This window comes from Trichosurus vulpecula, chromosome 4, assembly GCF_011100635.1.
Source record: "Trichosurus vulpecula isolate mTriVul1 chromosome 4, mTriVul1.pri, whole genome shotgun sequence".
NCBI classification, from domain to species: Eukaryota; Metazoa; Chordata; class Mammalia; order Diprotodontia; family Phalangeridae; genus Trichosurus; species Trichosurus vulpecula.
This window is the reverse complement of record NC_050576.1, coordinates 19,953,043-19,975,672: the sequence shown is the minus strand read 5'-3', so window position 1 is coordinate 19,975,672 and position 22,630 is coordinate 19,953,043. Positions and strand designations below refer to the sequence as shown.

The 22,630-nt window shown below is 41.2% G+C and overlaps 1 protein-coding gene across 1 annotated transcript in view; it reads right to left on the bottom strand.

Annotated features, from left to right (window-relative positions):
• Positions 1-5,003: 5,003 nt before the first annotated feature.
• The window catches only part of LOC118846140 (cytochrome P450 2J2-like), a 42,948-nt gene continuing 25,321 nt past the window's right edge, over positions 5,004-22,630 (bottom strand). The window contains exons 6-9 of the mRNA XM_036754381.1: positions 19,245-19,380; positions 13,135-13,322; positions 10,607-10,745; positions 5,004-6,279 (exon numbers count right to left, since the gene is read on the bottom strand). Coding sequence (XP_036610276.1) covers positions 6,098-6,279; positions 10,607-10,745; positions 13,135-13,322; positions 19,245-19,380 — 645 coding nt within the window. The 3' untranslated portion in view covers positions 5,004-6,097. The remainder of the gene's footprint in view (positions 6,280-10,606; positions 10,746-13,134; positions 13,323-19,244; positions 19,381-22,630) is intronic.

The following is a 22,630-nucleotide window of genomic DNA, read 5'->3' as shown; positions in this document are numbered from 1 at the left end:
GTCATCCAGCTAGCAAGTATCTGAGGCCAGATTTAAACTTAGGTCTTTCTGACTCTAGAACTAGTGCTCTCCACTGTATCACCTAGCTACCCTAAGTGTAGGGTAATGTTTATCATTAGCAAGAGTGGGTGAAGATCCATATTTCTAATAATCTTATAATTTCTAGTGTCTTGATGTCTTGTTGGATTACATGGGATGATGAAAAACTTCTACAAGAGTAATCAACTTGGCTGTTTTCAGGTGGTTTACTGGTAAATCACAGCTTAGGTATATTTTTTAATTTGTGGTTTCTTGGCAGGAAAGCTTTTGTGTGAGGGTCAGTTAAATGAAAGCTAGATAACCTCATCCATAAATTCATTTAACCAGGCACACCACAAACAAGCTCCAAACTTCTGGCCTTTTCCCTATCTGTTTCTCTTGCCAGTGATTCCCTTTCTCCACCTCTTGGTTTCTTTGGCTTCCTGCAAGCATCAGTTCAAATCACAGCCTTTGTATAGAGGCTCTTTCCTGACTTGGCACCCCATCCCCACCCCAGATGCCAGTGCATTTCTCTCAGAGATTGCCTCCTATTTACTTTGTATAAATCTTATATGTACATAGTTGTGACCTGTTTTGCCCCTCTAGAATGTAAGCTCCTTGAAGACTGCAACCGTGTTTGCCAGTGTGTGACATAGTGCCTGTCATATAGTAGGGAAAGAAATAGACTAATGTGAGAGAATCATGAGAAAAGAATTAATAGCATGGAAAAAATGTATATAAAATTGACAAGGAAAATAAATCTCTAAAAATAGAATTGGCCAAAATGGAAAAGAAAGTACAGAAGCTCATTGAAGAAAATAATTCCTTAAAAATTAGAATTGAAGAAGTGGAAACTGATGACTCTATTTGAAAACAACCTATGAAAAACAAAATTTTAAAAGTAAAAAAATGTAGAAAAAATGTGAAATTTCTCATTGGACAAATAACTGATCTAGAAAAAAACAGATCTAGGAGAGATAAAATGAGCATTATTGGGCTACATGAAAGCCATGAACAATAAAAACAGCCTGCACAATATCTTTTAAGAAATTATCAAAGAAAACTTCTCTGATGTATCAGAACCAGAAGGCAATTCACTTTTTTTTGTAAATGTTCCTCCATTTCACTAAGATTGTCAAATTCATGGGCATACAGTTGGTAACATAATTCTTAATTATTGTCTTAATTTCCTTTTTATTGATAGCAAATTCACCCTTTCAATTTTTGGTACTGGCAATTTGGTTTTCTTCTTTTTTAATCAAATTACCCAAAGTTTTGTCAATTTTATTTTATTTTTCTATAAAAGCAACTCTGTTCCATGCTTCTCATGCTGGGTGTTAGGGGCCTGGTTACTAGCTTTATGTGCTGGGGCCTCTGGTTCTGGCAGTTGGAAGCTATATAATACTGTAACTTACCTGATGTGAGCTGGAGCTTTCTGGTATGGGTTGAGGCCAGGTGAGGTCTTTCTGTGTTTCTCTGTGGTTACACTGAAGCTGGGTGTGAGATGTGGGGGAAGGGTGGTCTGACTGCTGGAACGCTCCTCCTCAGCTGCTGATGGACACCCATCCCTACTGGTGTCTGTCAATATCCCTGGCTGTGCAAAGTTACGTGGGGGTCCTGGTGTTGGTGCTTGCTGGCTCCACTTTCCTGGAGCTCAGAATTTCCCCCCTGGTCCACTGAGGTTGGGTTTACTGCTGGCTTTCTGGGATGCCTCCATTCCTCTACTGGTTCCCTTCAGCCACAGGAAAAATGACCTTTCCGGTTAACCCCCCTAGCCTCCTAAACTAGAAAAATGCTACACCCCATCCTTCGGCTGGCTCCAGGATTTTTCCTGGGGCAGCATTTTTTGGGTTCTTCAAGGGCAGTGAGGAAGAGTGAGAATGACTAATGGATTACTCCTTCATCTTTGCTCCTGGAAGTCTTCAGAATCTTTTTTTACATGCATATTCACTCACGTGTATATGTGTGTGTGTATATATTACATACACATATATCAAGAAGCAGATGACTAGGCCAAATACTCATTTACTAAGTTCTTTAGGATAGGATATAGAAAGGACTATAATTCTAGGCCAAATAGCTCAGATCTTACCTAGAGATATATATATATTTTGTACCCCATCCTTATTCTAGTAGATAATGATTTAATATTGTATTTATTTTCTTTTTTCTTCACAAGCTTGTTTTACCTTGCTCCAATTATTCCCATATCATTCAAAAGAATGAGCTATTTCAGCAATTAGTCTTACATATGACTATGTTAGCATTAGCAGGCAGGTGACAAGCCTGAGTACTAATTTAGTTAGCTGTTTGGAATATGGAATGACTACATATGTAGACTGAAAATATCCTTACATTGTGCTCATATCTTCTCTTGACCACTTGCTCTGATTGTAGAAATTTGCTATAAAAGAAAAACCAGAAAAATGTTTATAGCAATATCAAACTAGTCGTTGATGGCTCAACATATATAGGGCAGGGTAAAACATACTTAGCTCTGTTTGACTTTATGTAAGTGTCACAGCAGACAACCAATCATGCTGTCACAATTCCACTTCATCACCAGACTAAGGAACAACCTTTTTAAAAGGAAATTATACAATGGGGCAACCAAGCCAGAAATAACCCGGCTTAGGCTATGCCAAGGTTGTCCTCTCAGCTTTTTCCCAGATACAGATCCCCACTATTAACAATTCAGGATCATAGTAGCTTGTGGAATTTCTCTTGAATGGTGGATCAAAAAGTTATATGTTGTCGGCCATACAGCCACACACACAAATCTACATATGCTTTATTATCCACCATCAAAATTATTCAGGTCTTTTCCCTTAAATAATAAGTGGCAAGAGATATTTGAAAGCCCTTTAAGGAGCGCTGAAAATCCTTTGCTAGCTTACACTTACAAGTTTGTACATTTGACCTCCCTGCCAATTCAGAGCATATAGCTATAGCATTTGGCCCATGGAGCCCCTTAGGGTAGACAAAGGCATCATTGGACACTTTAGTACCCCTGGGGAACATTCAGATAGAGAAAAACAAATAACAGTAAAAAATGACCCTAAAATTTTATGTTCAACATATATATATATATATATATATATATATATATATATATATATATATATATATATAATTTTGTCAATGAGAACCACAGCTCTTAGTTTTATCAAGCTTTTTTTTCACTAATCTTCTACTGGCCACCACCAGACACAGGGTACTATAACTTAGCCTTCTTTGAAAACCCTTAGGCCAAACAACCCCAGAAAAAGAGCTCCTCCCGTGGCCCGCTTTGGCAGAGTCTTTCAGTAGTGACACCCAAACCCAATATTTTCCTAGCTAGGATAACCATTATCATCGTTCAGCCCAATTATTCTAATTGGCCTTTCAAATATGCTTCAGCTAGGATATCCATTAAAAATAAAACAAAACAAGAGAGCGAAAAAATAAAATAAAATAAACAGAGAACTTACCTTTCTCTCCTCAGCTGCAGATAACTTGATTTCTCTCCTAATAAGGAAGTTAACCAAAACAGAGGAGTCTGAGATATAAGTGGAAAAGTGAAACTCTCCAAACCAGAGGTCTGATGCTGCTAGGGCACCATTAATAAAAAACAAATAAACAAAAGAGAAACAAACAAAAAAAAGCCACGTGCTGCTACCTAGCCCTTAATCTGAAACCCACTGGGAGTCTGAGTCAGTTTCTGTCATCATATTCCACCATTGTCACCATTCACTGTTAACCAAAAACAATATAACTAATCCATGAGACGTTGCACTGCAACTAGATTTATTACAAGAGAAATGACCATGCTTGTAGAACCCAAAGAATTTACAATCCATACAGAAGTTTTCATATTTATGACAGTACAACAAAAGGAGGAGGAGGAAAGACAAACCTCCACCCAGAGAGGTGTGGCATAAGAGCAGAAAAGGTGTGAAAAGGACCAAACCCCTCCCAAAGGGGAGGAGCAAGGCAAAGGCAAAAGCAGCATTCTTTCCCCTTGGGAGTTGCTAGACCATGAAGACAAGATAGTCTGCTTATCATCCAGGATCCCAGCTGTACAAGTAGTTCCTTAGCCTAGTGCAAACTGACAGTCACCTGTCTTGATTCCCAAGGACATGCAGGGAGTCCAGCTTGAGATACAAACAACAAATTAAGTCACCTCAGGGGCTTTATCCTTGACACATTTGGGGCCTCCTGCATACTTTGGGTCCAGTGTTACTGGAAAATATGGCAACTCAAGATTACAAGTTCATCAGAATCCTTAACAGCACTTAGCACAGTAGTAGGTACTAATGCATATAGTAGGTGCTCAATAAATGCTTGACTTGTTGAGGAAATGAATAATACTAAAAGCAAATGAGTCTGTGATAGCTTGACTATCAACTTCCTATGTGTTCTGTGATTCCAGCTCATCCCTAAGCATGGCTTGTGTACCAAAGGAGGAAGTTACCTCTCAGAATCAATTCATATATTAAATATTGGAAAACTTAATTCCTTTTTAAAATTTAAGTAAAAATAAAAATAGATGGAAGTCCCAATATTTTTTTCTGTGTCCCAAATGATCATCTAAGGGAGCCCTCAGGAGACATAGACCTCATTTTGTAGACTACTGTCTAAGGAGTGATACAAAGAAACAACACCATGGACTGTTTTCCATTTCTGATTTTGATGTTTGGCACGTGCTTAATCAATGCTTGTAGAATTGAACTCAATTTACTGAACTGAACTGAACTGAAGTGAAAAGTTATTCAGAGGAATTTGAAGTGACTTTGGACTGGGATTTTTGGTTCTACCTTTAAAGACTGGCGAAAATTGTTGTCACCATCTCCTTTCTAAGGATTTTTTTTTAATTTTAATTTTAAGACTTTGGTTTAGTAAACTCCTTTTCCTTTCCCCATTTGTAAACTGAGCCTACCTCTACTCACCATAGGGGGTTGATGTGGTCATGATTACAATCTGTAAATAAGAGTAAATGAAGCAAATGAGTTTCAGACATGATTGTTTTATTAGCAATGGCTAGAGATTTACCAATGAAATGGGTCTGAGACCACCTCATTTGATACAAGGACCTCATTGTGAATTCACACGGCATTTTAATGGGTATAATGGAGGAACATTAGAAAGAGAAGCACAAATGATAAATGAAGAACATTGAGCACATTGATTCACATCTGCCTTTACAACTTTCTGATTGGCTGGGGTATTACAAAAGTTTCCTTTACCAGCATGGAAATGTACCTTGTGTAAGCATCTCTGAAAATAACAGGGAACCTTTACAGGAATAAGGAACTTTAACAAATTAGCAATGCTGAATGCATAGGCATTCCTAGCTCCTAGAGTGAAAGTCAATGGAAGTAATGAATATGAAAGTGAGTGGGTTAGAGATGAAACGATCAGCAATATTTATTGTTTTTTTCTCCACATCAGGCACTGGGCTGGATGCAGTAGATCCAAAGATATGAGTCTCTGCCCACAAGGAGTTTTTAATCTATAAGCATTTCCAAGGATTGTCCTCATCAACCTGTGTATGCCTCCTGTAACTTATGTAAACTCTCTGAACCCTGCCTTAAAATCACATTCATGACATGATTTATAAGATCAGGAGAGCAATAATTTACTAAACAGAGAATGAATCTGGCCCCACTGCTTGAGGTCGAGGAGGAAAAACTTTGGTTCTCTCTTTGTAGCATCACAAGGTTTTAGATTTTAAGCTGGAGAGGACCTTAGAGATCCTCTTCCTTTTATATGTACAAACTGAGGCAGAAGTTCAAACGACTTGCTAAAGGTCACCCAGCTAGTAAGTGTCAAGGCTGGAATTTGAACCCAGGTCCTTGGACTCCAAGTTCAATAGGGACTCCTTGTGCTTTCCTTTTGATAGCATAAGTGCTTTTCTTCTTCAGAGCAGGAAACTTTGAATTGCGCCACAGATACCTTCCCTTTGTCTCTCTCTTCTTGCCTCTTTGACTTCTCTCCCTTTCTCCATTTAAGCTACAAAAGGAAGGGCTGACGATCTTAGGGGATGAGGATGCCTTCCCCATGCCCCCCTTGGCAGACCACCCTACAGGCCTAGCTTGGCCTACTTCACTCGAGGAAGGGCACAGATTTGGTAGGAGGCAGGAGAGAGGGTTGACGCATATCGGATTTTCGGGCTCAGGTGGGAGTTTGGGGGAGCCTGGAACTTGAATTTCTGGAGCAGGGAGGTGAAGAAAAGGAAGAGCTCGGTTCGAGCCAGCTGTTCTCCCAGGCAGACCCTCTTTCCTGAAAGGCAAGGAGATTAGAAAGGAGTAAATCCACTAATCTTGACACAGATAGCAGGTGGGGGTAGGGGGTCCCCAGTGCCTGGGTCTGCATTTTAGCACTGGGATGGACCTTAATGATATTCAGTGACTTGTCCAAAGTCCCAGGGCTAATAACAGTCAGAGATGGAATTTAAACCCGCCTTCCTTGCTCCACTTCAGACACCACATCTACTATGCCCTGCTGCTGCCAATCTTAGAGAATTAGTACAGTTGAAATAGTGTGTCTATAGGCAGAGGACCTGGGTTCCGGTCCCATCTTGGATGCCTCTCACCAGGTTGGCTTTGGACAAGTCACCTAATTGGAATGGGCCCAAGTTTTCTCATCCGTGAAATGATAGAGTAGTATGATGTGCCCTCCAAGTACCCTTCTAACTGTGGACCAAAGATCCTGCTTCTGTGTAGCCCTAGGAAAAACAGGGACACTCTCTGAATGTAAGCCAGGTAGGTGCACTGGAAAAAGTGTAGGACCTGGGGTCAGGAAGAACGCAGTTCAAATCCTACTGCTGATACTTAGAAGCTGTGTGACCCTGAGCAAGTCACCTAACTGCTCTCAGCCTCAGTTTCCTCATGTGTAAAATGGGAATAATAAAGGACCATATAAATGCCTTTAATTAATATTAATTAATTAATTATCTGTCAAATGCGAACAATATTGGTATGTTCCTCATGGGGTGTTGTGAAAGCTGAATGAGATAATGCATGTCAGGCCTTTGTTAGCCTTATAGTATCAATCTACTCTCATCACCATCATGGAAAAACAAACACACAAACAAAACAAACCCCCCAAAACCTCTGATCCTGGATTCAGAAATCCAGCCTGGGTCCTTCCTCTGACAATCATTAGCTGTGAAATATCAGGCAAGTCAAAGGCTCTAAGGGCTCAAGCTGCTCTCTAAGACTTGAGGAAGTAGAGAAACTTCCAACCTGCCTCTTACAGATCCAACCAAGGAAGACAGACTGTGATGGGCAGTGGGTCTGTTATGTCAGAACCAACTTGACTTGAAGCTCCCAGCTCTCCTGAAGGAGGAGGCTTAGGAAAAAGGAGACAGAACTGACCAGACCCTATTAACTGTGTAACTGGCCTTGAACACCTGGTCACCATTTCCAAAGGCATGAAGGAGCTGTCCTCACTCCTTTCTCCAGGAATCCACTCTCAGGAAGCTCACTTTATTTGTGATGGGAGGAGGGTCCAGTGCGGCTGTCAAGAGATTGAGGCTCTGTGCCAACCCCCTCAGTGCCATGACAATACCCTGGCCAAACCAGCTGTTTGGTTTTGTGGAAAAAAAAACTATGGATGAACTGAACGATCCTGTGACTTCTCAATACCCCCGAGGTTCCAGCCCTTAGTCTGTTATTATTTCTCTGAGAAACGTCAGGCAAGCAGGTCCCCTCTCTCTTTGCATTCCTTTTAGGACACAGAAGAAAAGAGATGATGTAGACTCACATCCAAATGGACAGAGGGCAGGTCTTAGAGCCAGGAGGATCAGAGAACCAGAGATCGAAAGCTCAAAGGGACCTCAGAAAACCATGTAGTCCAGATCTCTCAATTTACAGATTTGGAAACTGAGTCTCCGGGAAGTTAAGTCACATTATCATGTCCTCCCCTCCCACTATTAATAATAGACACAAGACCTTCCAGAATAACGACAGATGACTTATCTCTAGTGATTTCAGGTTGACAAAGTACTCTAATACAAGCATTATCACAGCCAGGTGATGCATGAACTAATTAATTCATTGAACAAACCCTTAATAATAATAGCTAACACTTATGAAGAGTTTTAAAGTTGGCAAAGCTCTTTAAAAATATCATCTGATTTAATCCCCAAAAGAAAACTGAGAGGTAGGTGCTACCATGATTCTCATTTTATGGAGGAGGAAATTGAAGCAAACCGAGGTTAAATGACTTGACCAGCTAATAAGAGTCTGAGGCTAAATTTGAACTCTTGTCTCCCTGGTGCAAACCCAGCTTTCTCTCTACCCATTGGACCACCTAGCTGCCTAGATTTCTATTAAGCCCTTACTCTAATTAAGACACTAAGTTAAGTGTTGGAGATAAGAGGATGAAAGAAAAATGAGTCTGGCCCTCAAGGAGCTTACATTCTAATGAGAAAGAGAATACCATGTTCCTAAATAGGTACATGGGTGATACATACAGAGAAGAGGGACCAGGAAAGGCCTGCTGTAGAAGAACCTGGATCTTGAAGGAAGCCAGAGATCCTGAGAGGTGGAAGTTGAGGAGGGAGGTCATTTGAATCCTGGGAGACAACGGGTGCCAAGCCATGGAGTCAAGAGGTAACACCAGGGGTGGGGAACATGCAGCCTTGGGGTCACACATGGTCTTCTTGGTCCTTGGGTGTAGCCTTTTGACTGAGTCCAAGTTTTACAGAACAAATCCATTGTATTAAGGGGATTTGTTCTGTGAAGTTTGGACTCTGTTGAAGAGTCTCACTTGAGGACTTAGAGGGCTACATGTGGCCTTAAGGCTGAGGGTTCCCCACACCTGGATAAGAGTGTGATGTGGGCAAAATAGCAACCAGACCAGGAGTAGATAGTGGAGGGGAAAAGCAACATGAGGCCAGGTTACAAAGAGAATTTAATTTCACAGCAGCTAATATTTGATCCTAGAGGCAATAGAGAGCCCCTTGGCCTCACTGAGTAGGGGTGAGGGCAGGGGTTAATATGGTCAGACCTACACTTTAGGAAAATCATAGTGGCAGCTGGGTGGAAGATGGATTGGTTTGGGGAGAGACATGAAACAAGATCCCTTAGGAAACTATTGCAATGGTCCTGGTGAAGGATGATAAATAGGCCCCATAGAGAAGAAAACACTTTGGAAACTGTAAAGCACTTTATGTGTGTGCATTTTAATAAAAATTTAATATAGCCTAATATTATAATGAGATATATTTTAAACATATATTAAAATATATTAAATTTATTAATTTTAAATAATTTTAATAATCTGATAATTTTTATAACAATTTTTTACAACTGTAAGTTTGTAAGTGAAGGAAATAAACAGGATTTGATGCCTTATGAGTCATCTAGTCCAATCCCTGAAGGAAGGACTCCCCCAAATGATATCCTCAAGTGACCATGTCACCTCCAAGAAGGATGAATGAGGCCACTCAACTTGTTAGGACATTGCTGTTCCCATCTCCAGCCCTTCCCACAGGCTGCTTGCCCAGACTAGTTGGCATCTTCTCCTCCCTCCTGCCCATTAGAATCCCCAGCTTCCTTCAAGGGTCACCTTAGAGGCTGCCTCCAGTTGTAAGGCCTTTCTCCCTACTGAAGTTCCTTTGTATTTACTTATGATCAGAACATCACAGATTTGAGGGTTTAGGAGACCTCTCAGGTCACCTACTCCAACCCCCTCACTTATTAGAGATGAAAAAACAGCAAAAGAGTCACTTTAAAAGGCAACTAAGAAGAGTCACAATTAAAATTAAGGTCCTCTGGCTTTGAGTTCCTGGGATTTTGGCGTCAAGTTTTCTGACCCAGAAGGAGCCTTATTGGCCATCTAGTCCAATGTCTTCACTTTATAGATGAGGAAACTGAGATCCAAGAGGTTTAAATAAAGTCTCCCTAGGATACTCAGGGGGTGGGTACCAGATCTTGTGGGTGCTGGCCAGGCCTGGGGGAATTCTGGAGTCCTTGCAAAGGGCCTGTAAAACCATCAGGCAAAACCAGACCTGAGGATCAAACTTTCCTCACTTCAACCACATAGATAGTCTCAAAAGAATGCAAACCAGTCCTCTGTCTCCTTAGATGGCCCAGGGTCAGATATCTGCCGTGCCTCTTGGAGACTGGCTCATTGGTTTTATTTTCAAATGGTGGCAAGTGCTCTTGTGGTGAATAAAATACAGAATCACTTGAGAAATTTGCTGAGTCCATGACACCATGTGGATGAGGGTTTCTACCTGCAGTGACCTGGAGGTGATTTCATCTGGGATACTTCAAAAGTTTGTGACTGTGGGCAGATCATTTAACTTTTCTGAGGTTTACTTTCATCATCTGTAAAATGGATAGCTGTAATACCTACCTCATGGGATGACTATGAAACTGCAAAGGAAGTTATGTGTCTTGTATACTTTGAAAAAGCTATGTAAAGGTCTGCTATTTTAAATTTTGTTGTGATGTACTTGCCCAATCAATGGACGTTACTAGTATATGTACCATCATATGATTGTGGATTTCAGGAAGTAGAGTCTGCAAAGCTTCTCAATGTTAAAGAGGTTGGTGCCCTTTGGTCTAGAGCCCCCTCCTTGCTGAGTGTGGCTCACCTATTGAGAAAGGCAGAAAGGCTTCTCTCTTCTTAAATTGTCCATTCTCCAGAAAATGTTCTGGGTTGAAGGTTTCTGGGGTAGCCCACTCATTGGGGTCCCTGTTCAAGCCAGTCAAGTTGGTTGACAGTATGGCCCCCTGGAAACAAGAGAAAATAACAGCGTGCAAGGAGCTTGGAGGCAGAAGAGACCTGGCTCATCCTCTCATTTTACAAACGAGGTAATTGAGGACTGGGAGGTGAGAGGAGAGGGGCAAAGAAACAGCCAAGGCCACAGGGCTCTTTAGTGGTCAAGCCTGTTGTAGAACCTGTTTTAGAGCACGGGTTTCCAGCCTGCGTGGGGTCACAGATGACTTTGGAAGGCTAGCATAGCCTTTGGACCCTTCTCAGACTCTCATTTTAAAAACAATCAAATAAAAGACATATGATTACAAAGGAAACTGATTATTTGGAAATGCAACCATCACAATCTAAACAAACAAAATAGAAAATCACATTCATGGACCACAAGTTAAGAGCCCTGGCCTTAGAAAGTCATAGATTTAGGATTGGAAGGAATTATAGAGGTCATCTAGTCCCTTCCTTTCATTTTACATGGAAACTAAGTATAAGCAAACAAAGACATGGAGAGGTAAACTCACTGAAGGTTCCCTGGGTAGCCTCAGAAGGGGCAGATGAACCCAAACTGCCTCATTGTAAACTGCTGCTTTTGGGAATGGTTGATGCCCAACCGAACTGGGTGATTTTTCTTCCAATTGGTGTCATTCCCATCTGGGATCTCATCCTACCTAATGCCTACTTAGGAATTAAATTGTTGTAACAACAATGCTGTTTGTAGTTGCTGTGGCTGTGTAAGGCCAATAATAGCAGCACACAGGAGGGCTGCTAGCACAGGTTCTTTAATCTAATAGAATTTAATAGAAGCCTTCTCATTTTTACGCATGGGGAAACTGAGGCTGACAAGGTGAAGTGACTTGTCCTGAGTTACAGAGCAACCATCTGAAGGTGGATTTGAATCCAGTTTTTCCTGACTCCAGTTCCAGGTCAATATCCACTGGGCCTTGTTGGGTTGGAACCTCCAGCTTCTTTGTGTCTAAGTATAAAGACATACCTGGTTGTGTTTAGACAACCTGATTTAGAAGGACCCGTTCTCATGTGAGGAACTGAGAGGGCTAAGCCAAAATGGAAGCAGAGAATGGGGCAGTAAAGTAGGTATGCCCTGGCCTTCTTGTATCATGTTTGTATGAGTGAGCAGGTGTGGCCCTGCCTCTGGTCCTGGAGATCCTAGAACAAACAGGGCCTTCAAATGACCTCTTGGGAGTAATCTCTGCTTCCCAGGAAATATGAAATCATGGTATTAGACCTCAGAGGGATCTAGAGGCCATCCCCATCATCTCCAACCCCTACCCCAAAGGGGTCAAGTGACTTGCCCAGTGTCATACAGCTCAGCATTTGAACTAAATCTTCCTTAACATTTAAGGCCAATTTCCTCCACTTCCCTAAGGTGCCCACTTCCTTCTTATCTCTCTGGACTCTTTAAATCCCATCCATCCATGCTTCACAGCCCAGCTTGCTCACCTCCGCTTCTGTGATGGCTTCATCTAATCATGGGCTCTCCCTCCTTCTGACTCATCCATCACCTATTCCTGATACTCATCAGCTGTGTTATCCTGGGCAAGTCACTTCCTCTCTGCCTCAGTTTTCTCATCTGTAAAATGGGAGTGATAACAGCCCCTCCCTTCCTGGGTTGTTGTGAGGATCAATGACACGTTTCTAAAGTTTTCGTAAACCTTTAAATGCCACCTAAGTGGCAGCTATTCCTCTGCTCATTATTATGCTCTGTATTCCTCACAAGGTGTTACACCTAACGATCAACTCAGTAGATGCAAAAGAAATGAAACTTGGGTCAGAAAATTTAAGTCTAAGCTCAGCAGCACTTAGCACAGTGTGTGGCACATAGTAGGTGCTTAAAAACGTATATACAATGGAACTGCGATGCTGCTACAAGGGGCATTCTTAGTCAAACCCTCTTTTTTCAAATGAGGAAACTGAGTCCTGTGGAGGTATGACACATAGGGATATCACACATAGGGAACATAAGTGAACATAAGCAATTTAAACACAGGAATAAAACTAGGCCTTAAAACCTGTCCCTCTGCCTCCAGTTCAGTTTTATTTTTCCCCGTCTAACTGCGAGAATCGGTGATTTTAAGAATCTAGTCCAAAGCTTCTTCATTTTTTTTATCATGGAGAACTTTGGCAATCATGTGGTGAAGCGTATGCTCCCTTTCTCAGAATAATTCTTTTGAAAGTGTAAAATAACACACATAGGTTTATAAAAACCACCCAGTTATATGGAAATAAATTATCAAAATATACATTATTAAAGTGAAAGTTCATACACCCTAGACCAAGATCTTTTGTTCTATAGTCTATGTTTCTTTTTCTTTCTCCTTCTGTTACACAACCTTCCAGGGTAGATGGAAGCCATGGAGCCACTTCAGGTTCATGGGAGAGAAAGCAGTTTACCTTTGGCACGTGGTATCCTGCCACTGTGGTATCAACTATGGCCACCCTGGGCACGTTGAAAGGAACAATATTACCCATTCTCTGAACTTCATGAATGGCTGCATTAGTGTAGGGCATATTCTCCTTATCCGCCATGGTGGGCTGCCTTGATTGGCCAACCACCCTGTCAATTTCAGCTTGTATTTTGCCTAGAAAGAAAAGTAGAGGTTTTCAGACCCAAATAATAGCTCACATGCAGAGTGCTTTAAAGTTTGCCAAACATTTTACAAAGATTATCTCATTTGATGCTCATGCAATGCCTGTACAGTGCTATTTGATCCCTATTTTATAGATGAAACCCAGGCAGACAGAATTTAATTGGCTTGTTCAGAGTCATACCTCTAGGTAGATGTGAACTCAGGGCTTTCTTTCCCCTCCTATTGAGTTTTCTCTTATCATGTGGGAGAACTACAGTCACATCTGTGGTTGGATGAAAGTTTGGCTTGACACTTCACCAAAGGTGCCAATAGCCTGATAAGCTGGGGACTTGACTGATTAATGGCAAATTAGGATGTTTGTGTTGTTGGGAAGGCATCCAGGGTTGTGGTACCCTGGAAGGCATGCAGAAGGTAGAGACAGAAGACCTGGATTCAAATTTTAGCTTTATTCCTCACAGTTTGGGTGTCCATGGGCAAGTCAAAAAACCTCTCGGTGCCTCATTTTCTCTATCTTTATAAAGATCAAGTCATACTAGACTGTCTCTGAGGTCCTTAAATTTATTTATGTATATTTTATTTATTTACAGAACTGTACATTTAGTGTCCAATAATCTCTCACTCCAAATGAATCATAGGTAGAAGGCAGTTCTGAAGAACGAGATGGTAATTTTAGAAGAATAATAATTTGGCTCCGTATGCGAGCTTATCCCTTACAAAGCATTTGTGATGAACCATGTTGACAGAAACAAAGTATTTCAAAGTTTTATTGAGCACCTACTATGTGTCTGAAACTATACTAAACAATGAGAAGACAGAGAAAGTCAAAAGACAGTCTGTGCCCTCAAGGTGATCAAAATCTCATGATGAATAACATGCAAAGAAGACACCTGCAGGAGGAATTGAAGATAATCACAGAGAGATGGCAGTAAGATTAATGGGGATTGGGAAAGTCTTTTCACAGAAGGTGAGCTTTCAACTGGGACTTGAAGGACACGAGGAAAGTGAGCAGGTAAACACTCCAGGAATAAGGTGCCAGCCAGAGAAAATGCTCAGAATCAAGAAATGGACAGTCTTGTTGGTGGCACAGCCAAGAGGCCAGTGGCACTGAATCAAAGAATAGGTTTCAGGGAGTAAGAAAAGACTGGAAATATGGGAGGGGACAGCTTATAAAGAACTTTGAATGTAAAATACAACATTTTGTATTTGGTTCTAGACGTGATAGGGTGACACTGGAGTTTACTGAGTGGGGCAAATCCCTCAATGATGATTGAATGGAGATGGATTAGAGTGGGGAGAGACTTGAGGCAGGCAGACTCACCACAGACTGTAGCAATACTCCAGGTGTGAGGGGATGTGGGTCTGGACCAGGGTGGGAATAGTGTCACAGGAGAGGAAATATGCAAGAGATATTTCAAAAGTGAAATAAACAGGTCTTTACAACCTATTAAGTGGGGTGAGGGGAGTGAGATAATGAAGAGTTGAGGGTGACTCCTAAGTTTTGAGACTGAGGGACTGGGGGGATCATGCTACCTTCTATACTAATAGGAAAGGTAGGAATGGAGGAGTGTTTAGGGAGAAAGAATAAGTTCTACTTTGTACATATTGAGTTTGACATGTTTCTAGGACATGTGTTTTGAGATATCCAACAGGTAGTTGGAGATGAGAGGTTGGAGGTCAGCAGAGAGCTTTTAACTGGGTAAATAGACTTGAGAATTATTAGCATAGAGATGATAATTGAATCCTAGAAGAGGATGGAATCTCCAAGTGAAACAGTATAGAGGGAGAAGAGAAGAAGGCCTGAGACAGAGCCCTTTGGAATAATTATATGTGTGACCTGGATGTGGTGTGACCAGGACTAAGATCCAGCAAAGGGGATTGAGGAGTGGTCCACTGGATAGGAAAAAGACTCAGAAAGAGTGTGATGAAAACCTGGAGAGAAGAGAGTATCAAGGAGAAAAGGGTGATTGGCAATGTGAAAGAGAGGTAAAAGTGCATGAAGGCTGAGAAAAGATCATTCTATTTGGCAATGAAGAGATCACTGGTTACTTTGAAAGGAGTGGTTTCAGTGGAATGATAAAATTGGAAGACAGACTAGAGAATTAATAGGAATGAGAGGAAAAGAAGTCGACACTTCTCTTGTTCATGGCTTTCTCATAGAGTTTAGCCACAAAAGAAAGAACCAATTTGGGACAATAGTTAGTGGGGACGGATCAAGTGATTTTTTTCAGAATAGGAGAGACAGAGTATGTTTGTAGGGAGTCAGGAAGCAACCAGTTGACAAGCGGTGACTGAAGTTGAAGGAGAGAGTTGGAGAGATAGAGATGACAGTCTGCTAAAGAAAATGGAATGGAGTGGGATCGTTTATGCATCTAGCAGAGTTGGCCTGAGCAAGGAGAAGGGTCGCCTCTTCGTGTGAGATAGGATTGAAGGAGATGGTAGTAGTAGAAGGTGTCTGAGTGATGTGAAATGAGGAGGAGGGGAGAAGAAGAACCTCAAGGTGAACGGCCTCAAGATTTGCAGTAAAATTAACTGACAAAAATTGAACTGAGCAGAACCACGAGAATGTGGTAGACAGCCACAATAATATTGTATGATGAAGAACTATGAATGACTTAGCCATTCTCAGCAACACAATGATCCAAGACAATCCCAAAGGGCTAATGGTGAAGCATACTCTCTGCCTCCAGGGAAAGATGTGATATTGTCTGCATACAGATTGAAGCATGGTATTTTTTACTTTCTTTATTTCTTTCACTTTTGTTGAAGTCTTCTTGTACAAAATGACTAATACGGAAATGTTTTATGTGATTGTACATGCCTAACCTATATCTGACTGCTTACCATATCAGGAAAGAAGAAGGAGAAGTAGGGAGGAAGGGAGTGCTAGAATTTGAAACTCAAATCTTAAATGTTAAAAATTGCTTTAAAATGTAGTTGGAGAAAAATAATACAAAATATCATACATATGTATATATTGATTTGGAGTCAAATGTGAGGCCAATTTTTCAGAAAGTTTTTGGGGAAAGAGAGCCATGCTTCTTTGAGAAGGGATGAAAAGGTTAGAAATAGCTGCTGCAGTGAATAGGAAAATTCGTTAATTAGGGAAATGCCTTGCAGAGATAATTATGAGATTATGTAAGATTAATTTGTAGTGGACATAGTTAATCTGGGTTTCTGATTTTCTTTACCTTCATTTAACAGCACATGAGTGAGAGCAAAGGCCAGTGATGGTGAAAGTGAACCAAGACTGAGCCTTGATAGGGCAAGACAGATGATAGAGTGGGGCAAGTCTAGATTGAACTGGTTCATTAAGAGGGCAATATGAACAAAGGAGGAGTGTGTGGCTCATGCAAAAGTGATGGCCTTGGAGGGACCTGAGGAGTGAAGAGATTTACAGGCAAGGGAGGCATAGGGAGAGGTGGAATATCAATAGATTTAGATCATTTAAGGGAATTTCAGAATTCATGAATTCATAAAGTGGTATATTTCTGGGAAATGACAAATCACCCATTTAGAGTAGCTAATAAGTTAGCTTGTAATTATAATACATATTAATATATAAATAATATGTAACAATGTATAATGTATAGCAATAATCATATATATACATATGTATGTATATATGAGTAACTTACAACTGTGAATGCTTATTAAGAATATGATTCTTAGCACCAATGTGATTCTTAGTCCATTTCCCATCATTCTGCCATTGTCATTGTGGAAACAGGAGCTCACTGCAGAGGCCTGAGGGTCATTTTTTTAATCATTATTTGTCTCAAGAGATGCTATGACTTTAGAATTCAACTCCCAGAGATCAGTCTCCTGGGATGAGCTTCTTGGTACTTAGCTAAGCTGGGCTTCAGGATATATGTCCCAACTCTTGGGGACTCTGCTGTATGCCTTTCAATTCACTTCAGTAACCATTTATTAAAAGCCTGTTATGTGCTAGGCACTGTGCTAAGGCCTGGGGATACAAAAAAGAGACAAATGAAAGTGCCCTCAAGGAGCTTGCCTTTCTATCCTGGTGGAGCCTGGTGGAACCAATCCCTCCACTGACGTAGACTTTGAGATCCAGGGCCCACGGAATCCCTCTTTAACCCAAGAGCCCTTTGAATACTTGAAGGCCACCATCCTATATCCTTTAAGTCCATGCTATTTTTGAATGAAAGCTGAGGACCCGAGAACTATCTGACTTCTGTCGATTTTCTCCTATTTGTTCTGTCTGTATCTATTTTGTCCAAAGCTGTTCTCTTGTCATCTCTCCCAGTAGTGTAGGAACTCCTTGGGAACAGGACTTAGTTGGTTGTTGCTTTTGTTTTGCTTTCCTTTGTATTCCTAATACTTGGGGTGGCAATCTCCTGTCATCCTGATTTATACCTTGCCACTGGACACAGATGGCTCCAGAGGAGTAAGGCCGATGACTTTGCACAGCCCTCCCTTACTTAAATCTAATTCACTTGCAAGTCATGGCATCATTTTTCCTGATGGCATGTTCCTCTATGAGAATGAAAGACAAACAACAACAGCAAACTTAGCATTGTCTTTGGCCCATAGTAGGTACTTAATAAATGTTCATTTACTGACTGAAATGCCTTACTCCAAGTCTCCTGACTGCTTAGATGGGAAGCCTGGATGAGAAACAAACTTGTGACTCCTAATTAAGTTTTCTGTTCCCCCTCCCCCCAACCCAGATCCTTGCAAGGAGGGAAGCATGGCTTTATTCTTCAAACTTGTGTCTCCAGTTCCTGGCATATAGTAGGCACATAATAAGTACTTGATTTGATTTCCATAATGGTAAATGGCTGATAAGAATGACATTTTTGGGTATTATCTCAGATAGATACAAGGGCTGTTCCATTCTGGGTAGTACTTTAAGGAGACCCTGAATGTGTCTAGTCCAAAGCTGTGGATTTCTCTAATTAGTTATTGCTGGGGATCTGCACATCCATATTTGGTCCATGGATCCTTACTCTGATCTTTAGCTTAAGGGAGATATGAGACATTTTACAATATCCTAGACAAGGAAATAGACCTTTTGATCATGCCTTGGCTTTCCAAACATAGATCTCTTGAGGGAGAAGCAAATAGGGGTCCCTGAAGATGGAGCTCTGGGTTTGAATTCAGGATGAGCTTCATTTAAATCCCTCCTCAGAAACTCTGTACCTGTGAGACCCTCCAGAAATTGCTTAATTTCTCTGAGCCTCAGTTTTCCACATCTGTAAATTGAAGGGGCTGTACTTCATTGTTTCTAAAATACCTTCCAATTCTAAATCTAAAGACCTTAGGACCTTCTGTCGATTGAATTAATAATGAATCCTTCACTTGAGTATTTCTATTATAAAATATATGGAGAATTATTTAATAGGCATTTCAAAATGTTACTTTTTGTTATTACATACCTTTTTAACAAAAAGTAATTATAGTGCACTAAAATAATAATTAATAATATGAAACTAATATCTGGTATTTATATAACATTTTATTTATATAACACTTCATGCTTTATGTTTGACCACTTGTTTGATCCTCATTAAGACCCTTTGAGGCAAGGGCTATTGTTATCTCCATTTTACAGATGAAGACACAGAGGCTGAGAGAAACTATGTGATTCATGCAGGGTCACATGGTTAATAAGGGTCTGAGGCATGATTTGAACTCACATCTTTTTGACTTGAAATTCTACACTCTACTACCCTAGATAGCAACTGCTATCATATGGGGAGCTGACAGAAATGTTGATATTAAAAAGGGGTCTGTATGATTGTAAAAAATGATAATCTGTGCCCTTTTCCATTGAGAATTGAAAGTAGATGATATATACAAAGTGTCTGGCAAAATTTCAAGCTCTCTATAAATGGGACCTCTCCTGGGCAGAATTCTACAGGGGTACATAGCCTGGCATCATAACTGTACCTTGGATCTCTGGATAAAGAGCCATATACAGCAGGGCCCACCTTAGAGTGGTCGAAGTTGTCTCTGTTCCAGCCAAGAAGAGGTCCAAGGTGCAAAAGACCAGGTTTTCTTCGTGAAAACTAGAATGGATGTTTTCCTTAAATGAAAAAGGCAAGGATCAGTTTGTTAATACAAAAGGAATGATTATAGCTGTCTCCAAGAATGAGGAGCTGTACCCTCAATGGAGCCTTGGGAAGGTCAAGTTGGCAGATTCTGGGCTTTACTTTAATACCCAAGAATGTAGTAACTGTTCCTAAGAATGAGAGCTCCAATTTCTTTTTTTCTTTGAAGTATCATTTATTCCAATTAGATGTAAAGAGAATTTTAAATTATTTTCAATATAAAATGTTGAGCTCCAAATTTTCTCTTGCTTCCTACCATTCCCGCCTCACTGTAAGATAGTAAACCATTTGTTATAGGTTATATATGTGAATTCAGGTAAAACGTATTCTCACGTTAGTCATGTTGTGAAAATAGAAACAGAACAAAAGGAAGAAAATCATGAAATAATTTTAAAAGGAAAATGAATAGAGTATGTTCCAACCTGCATTCAGATTTTATCAGTTCTTTCTCTGTATGTGAACCATTTTCCATCATGAGTCTTTTGGATGTGTCTTGGATCATTGTATTGCCATGAAGAGCTAAGTCAATCATACTTAATCATCACACTGCATTGCTGATACTATGTACAATGTTTTCCTGGTTCTGCTCACTCCACTTTGCATCAGAGCATGTCTTCCCAGACTTTTCTGAAATCCACCTCATCATTTCTCACATTTTTTTCTATTTTTTCATTCTTTACGTTTTGTTTTATTACTTCTTGATGCCTCATAGATTCATTAGCTTCCACTTGCTCAAGTCTAATTTTAAATGAGTTAGTGTTTACATTTTGCTTTTGAGCCTCCATTTTCAATTGGTTGATTTCACCTCTCAGGGTATCCTTTTCTCTCTCTAGATTCTGAATCTCCGTAGCCATTTCGCCAATCTTATTCTTTAGGGACTTGATTTCATCAGTGAATTTTTTTTCCATATTTTCTTTTAGCTCCCTAATTTGGTTTTTAAAGTCCTCTTTTAGCTCTTCCAGCAGTGCTTTTTGGGCTGGAGACCAGATCATATTAGCTTTTGAGGTATCTGATGTATCTACCGTGTCATTGCTATCTTCTTCTATGTCGATATTTTGATCCTGCCTGTCTCCATAAAAAGAATCTATTGTCCTCGGTTTTTTTGTGTTCTTCTTCATGTTGGATTGCCTTTTGCTGGCGTTAGAATGAATTTCTATCTGTGAGTCTCAGGGCTTTCTGTCCCAGCTTTCTTATTCTGGGGGTTGTGAGTCTAGAATTATAACCTTCAGTTTCCTGAGGTGTGGGCGAGGGGTCTGGCTCCCTGGCGTCTCACTCCCTATGGGTGTTCTCCAGCACTTGCTTTTCAGCAATGGTCTCAGCTGTTTGTTGTTTGAGCTGATGACTGGCGCTTCCCCTGGGGGAGCAAGATTACGTCTGGGCTCCTGGCGTTCACCCCTGCCCACTCTTCCCCTCTGGGACTAATAAGCTGCTGGTATTTGTCCAGTGAGGCCCTGCTACTCTCTCCTCTGTTTCAGTTCTCTTTTTTTTTTTCCCGAGGAATTCTCTGGGTGAGGGGGGGAGGGGTTAGAGCCGTTTACCTGGCCATTGAGTCTTGCGGAAGTTCAAGAAGCCGAGTTCCTGGGTTTTGCAAGCGTCAGGAGTGGGTGTTTTCACGGCCGGTGGCGCTGCGCTGCCTCTCGTCGCTCCCACAGACTGCCGTCCTGTGTTGGGAGTCCTGGGGATCTCCGCCGGTTTCGGGCGCCCAGCTTTCTCCCAGCCCGTCTCCCACGTGGATTTCCTGGCCAGCCGCTTCCGCCTTGGTCTGGAGCAGCTCCGCACCGAGCACTCTCCGAGCCTGCAGGTTCGTTCCTCCGGCCTTTCAAACTCTCCCGGCTCGGAAATTTGCCCCACGCAGACTGCTCGCGGTTTCTGACTCTCTCAAATCTGCTCAAATTCACTTTTTTATGGGAATCTGACAGACCTTGTGAGAGAGCTCCGGTAAGACTCTGCCTTCATGTGGCCATCTTGGCTCCGCCCCCCACCTCATCATTTCTAATAGGACAATAGAATTCCCTTCGGTTCATATATCACAACTTGTTTAGCCATTTTCCAACTCCCTCATTTTCCATCCCCTCAATTTCTAATTCTTTACCACCATAAAAAAGAACTTCTGGGGCAGAGCCAAGATGGCGGCTGGAAAGCAGTGAGCTCCCCGCTGAGTCCCTCCAAAAACCTATAAAAATGGCTCTGAACCAATTCTAGCACTGCAGAACCCACAAAACAGCAGAGGGAAGCAGGGCACCAGCCCAGGACAGCCTGGATGGTCTCTGGGTGAGGTCTATCGCACACGGAGCTGGGAGCTGGGAGCTGGGAGCTGGGAGCTGGGAGCTGGGAGCTGGGAGCTGGGAGCTAGGAGCAGAGCAGAGCCCAGCATCAGCAGCTCGGACCAACCACAGGTTTCTCAGTGAAAAGACCACAGCTGAATAGAAAATTTGACTTTCAAACACAAGAATCAAGAGAAGCATGGAAAGGTAAACAAGAAAGAGAAATCATAAGGGACTTACTAAAATTGAACTGTTTTGTTTACATTCCTACATAGAAGGATGATGTGTATGATTCATGAGACCTCAATATCATAGTAGTTGAAAGGAATATGCATATATATATATGTTTATGTATATATATATAAGTGAATGTGCATGTATGTATATATGTATGTGTGTGTGTATATATATATGTGTGTGTGTGTATATATATATATATATATATATATATATATATATATAAAGAGAGAGAGAGCGGACACAGGGTGAGTTGAAGATGAAGGGAAGATATCTAAAAGAAATAAAATCAAATTAAGGGATGAGAGAGAAATATATTGAGAGAGGGAGATAGGGAGAGATAGAATGGGGTGGATTATCTCACATAAAAGTGGCAAGAGGAAGCAGTTCTGTGGGAGGAGGAGAGAGGGCAGGTGAGGGGGGAATGAGTGAATCTTGCTCTCATCAAATTTGGCCTGAGGAGGGAATACCATACAAATTCTATTGAGTATCTTACCTCACAGGAAAGAAGAGGGAAGAAGATTAAAAAAAAAGGGGGGGGATGATGGAGGGGAGGGCAGATGGGGGTGGAGGTAATCAAAAACAAACACTTTGGAAAGGAGACAGGGTCAAGGGACAAAATTCAATAAAGGGGGATGGGTTGGGAAGGAGCAAAATATAGTTAGTCTTTCACAACATGAGTATTGTGGAAGGGTTATACATAATGATACACATGTGGCCTATG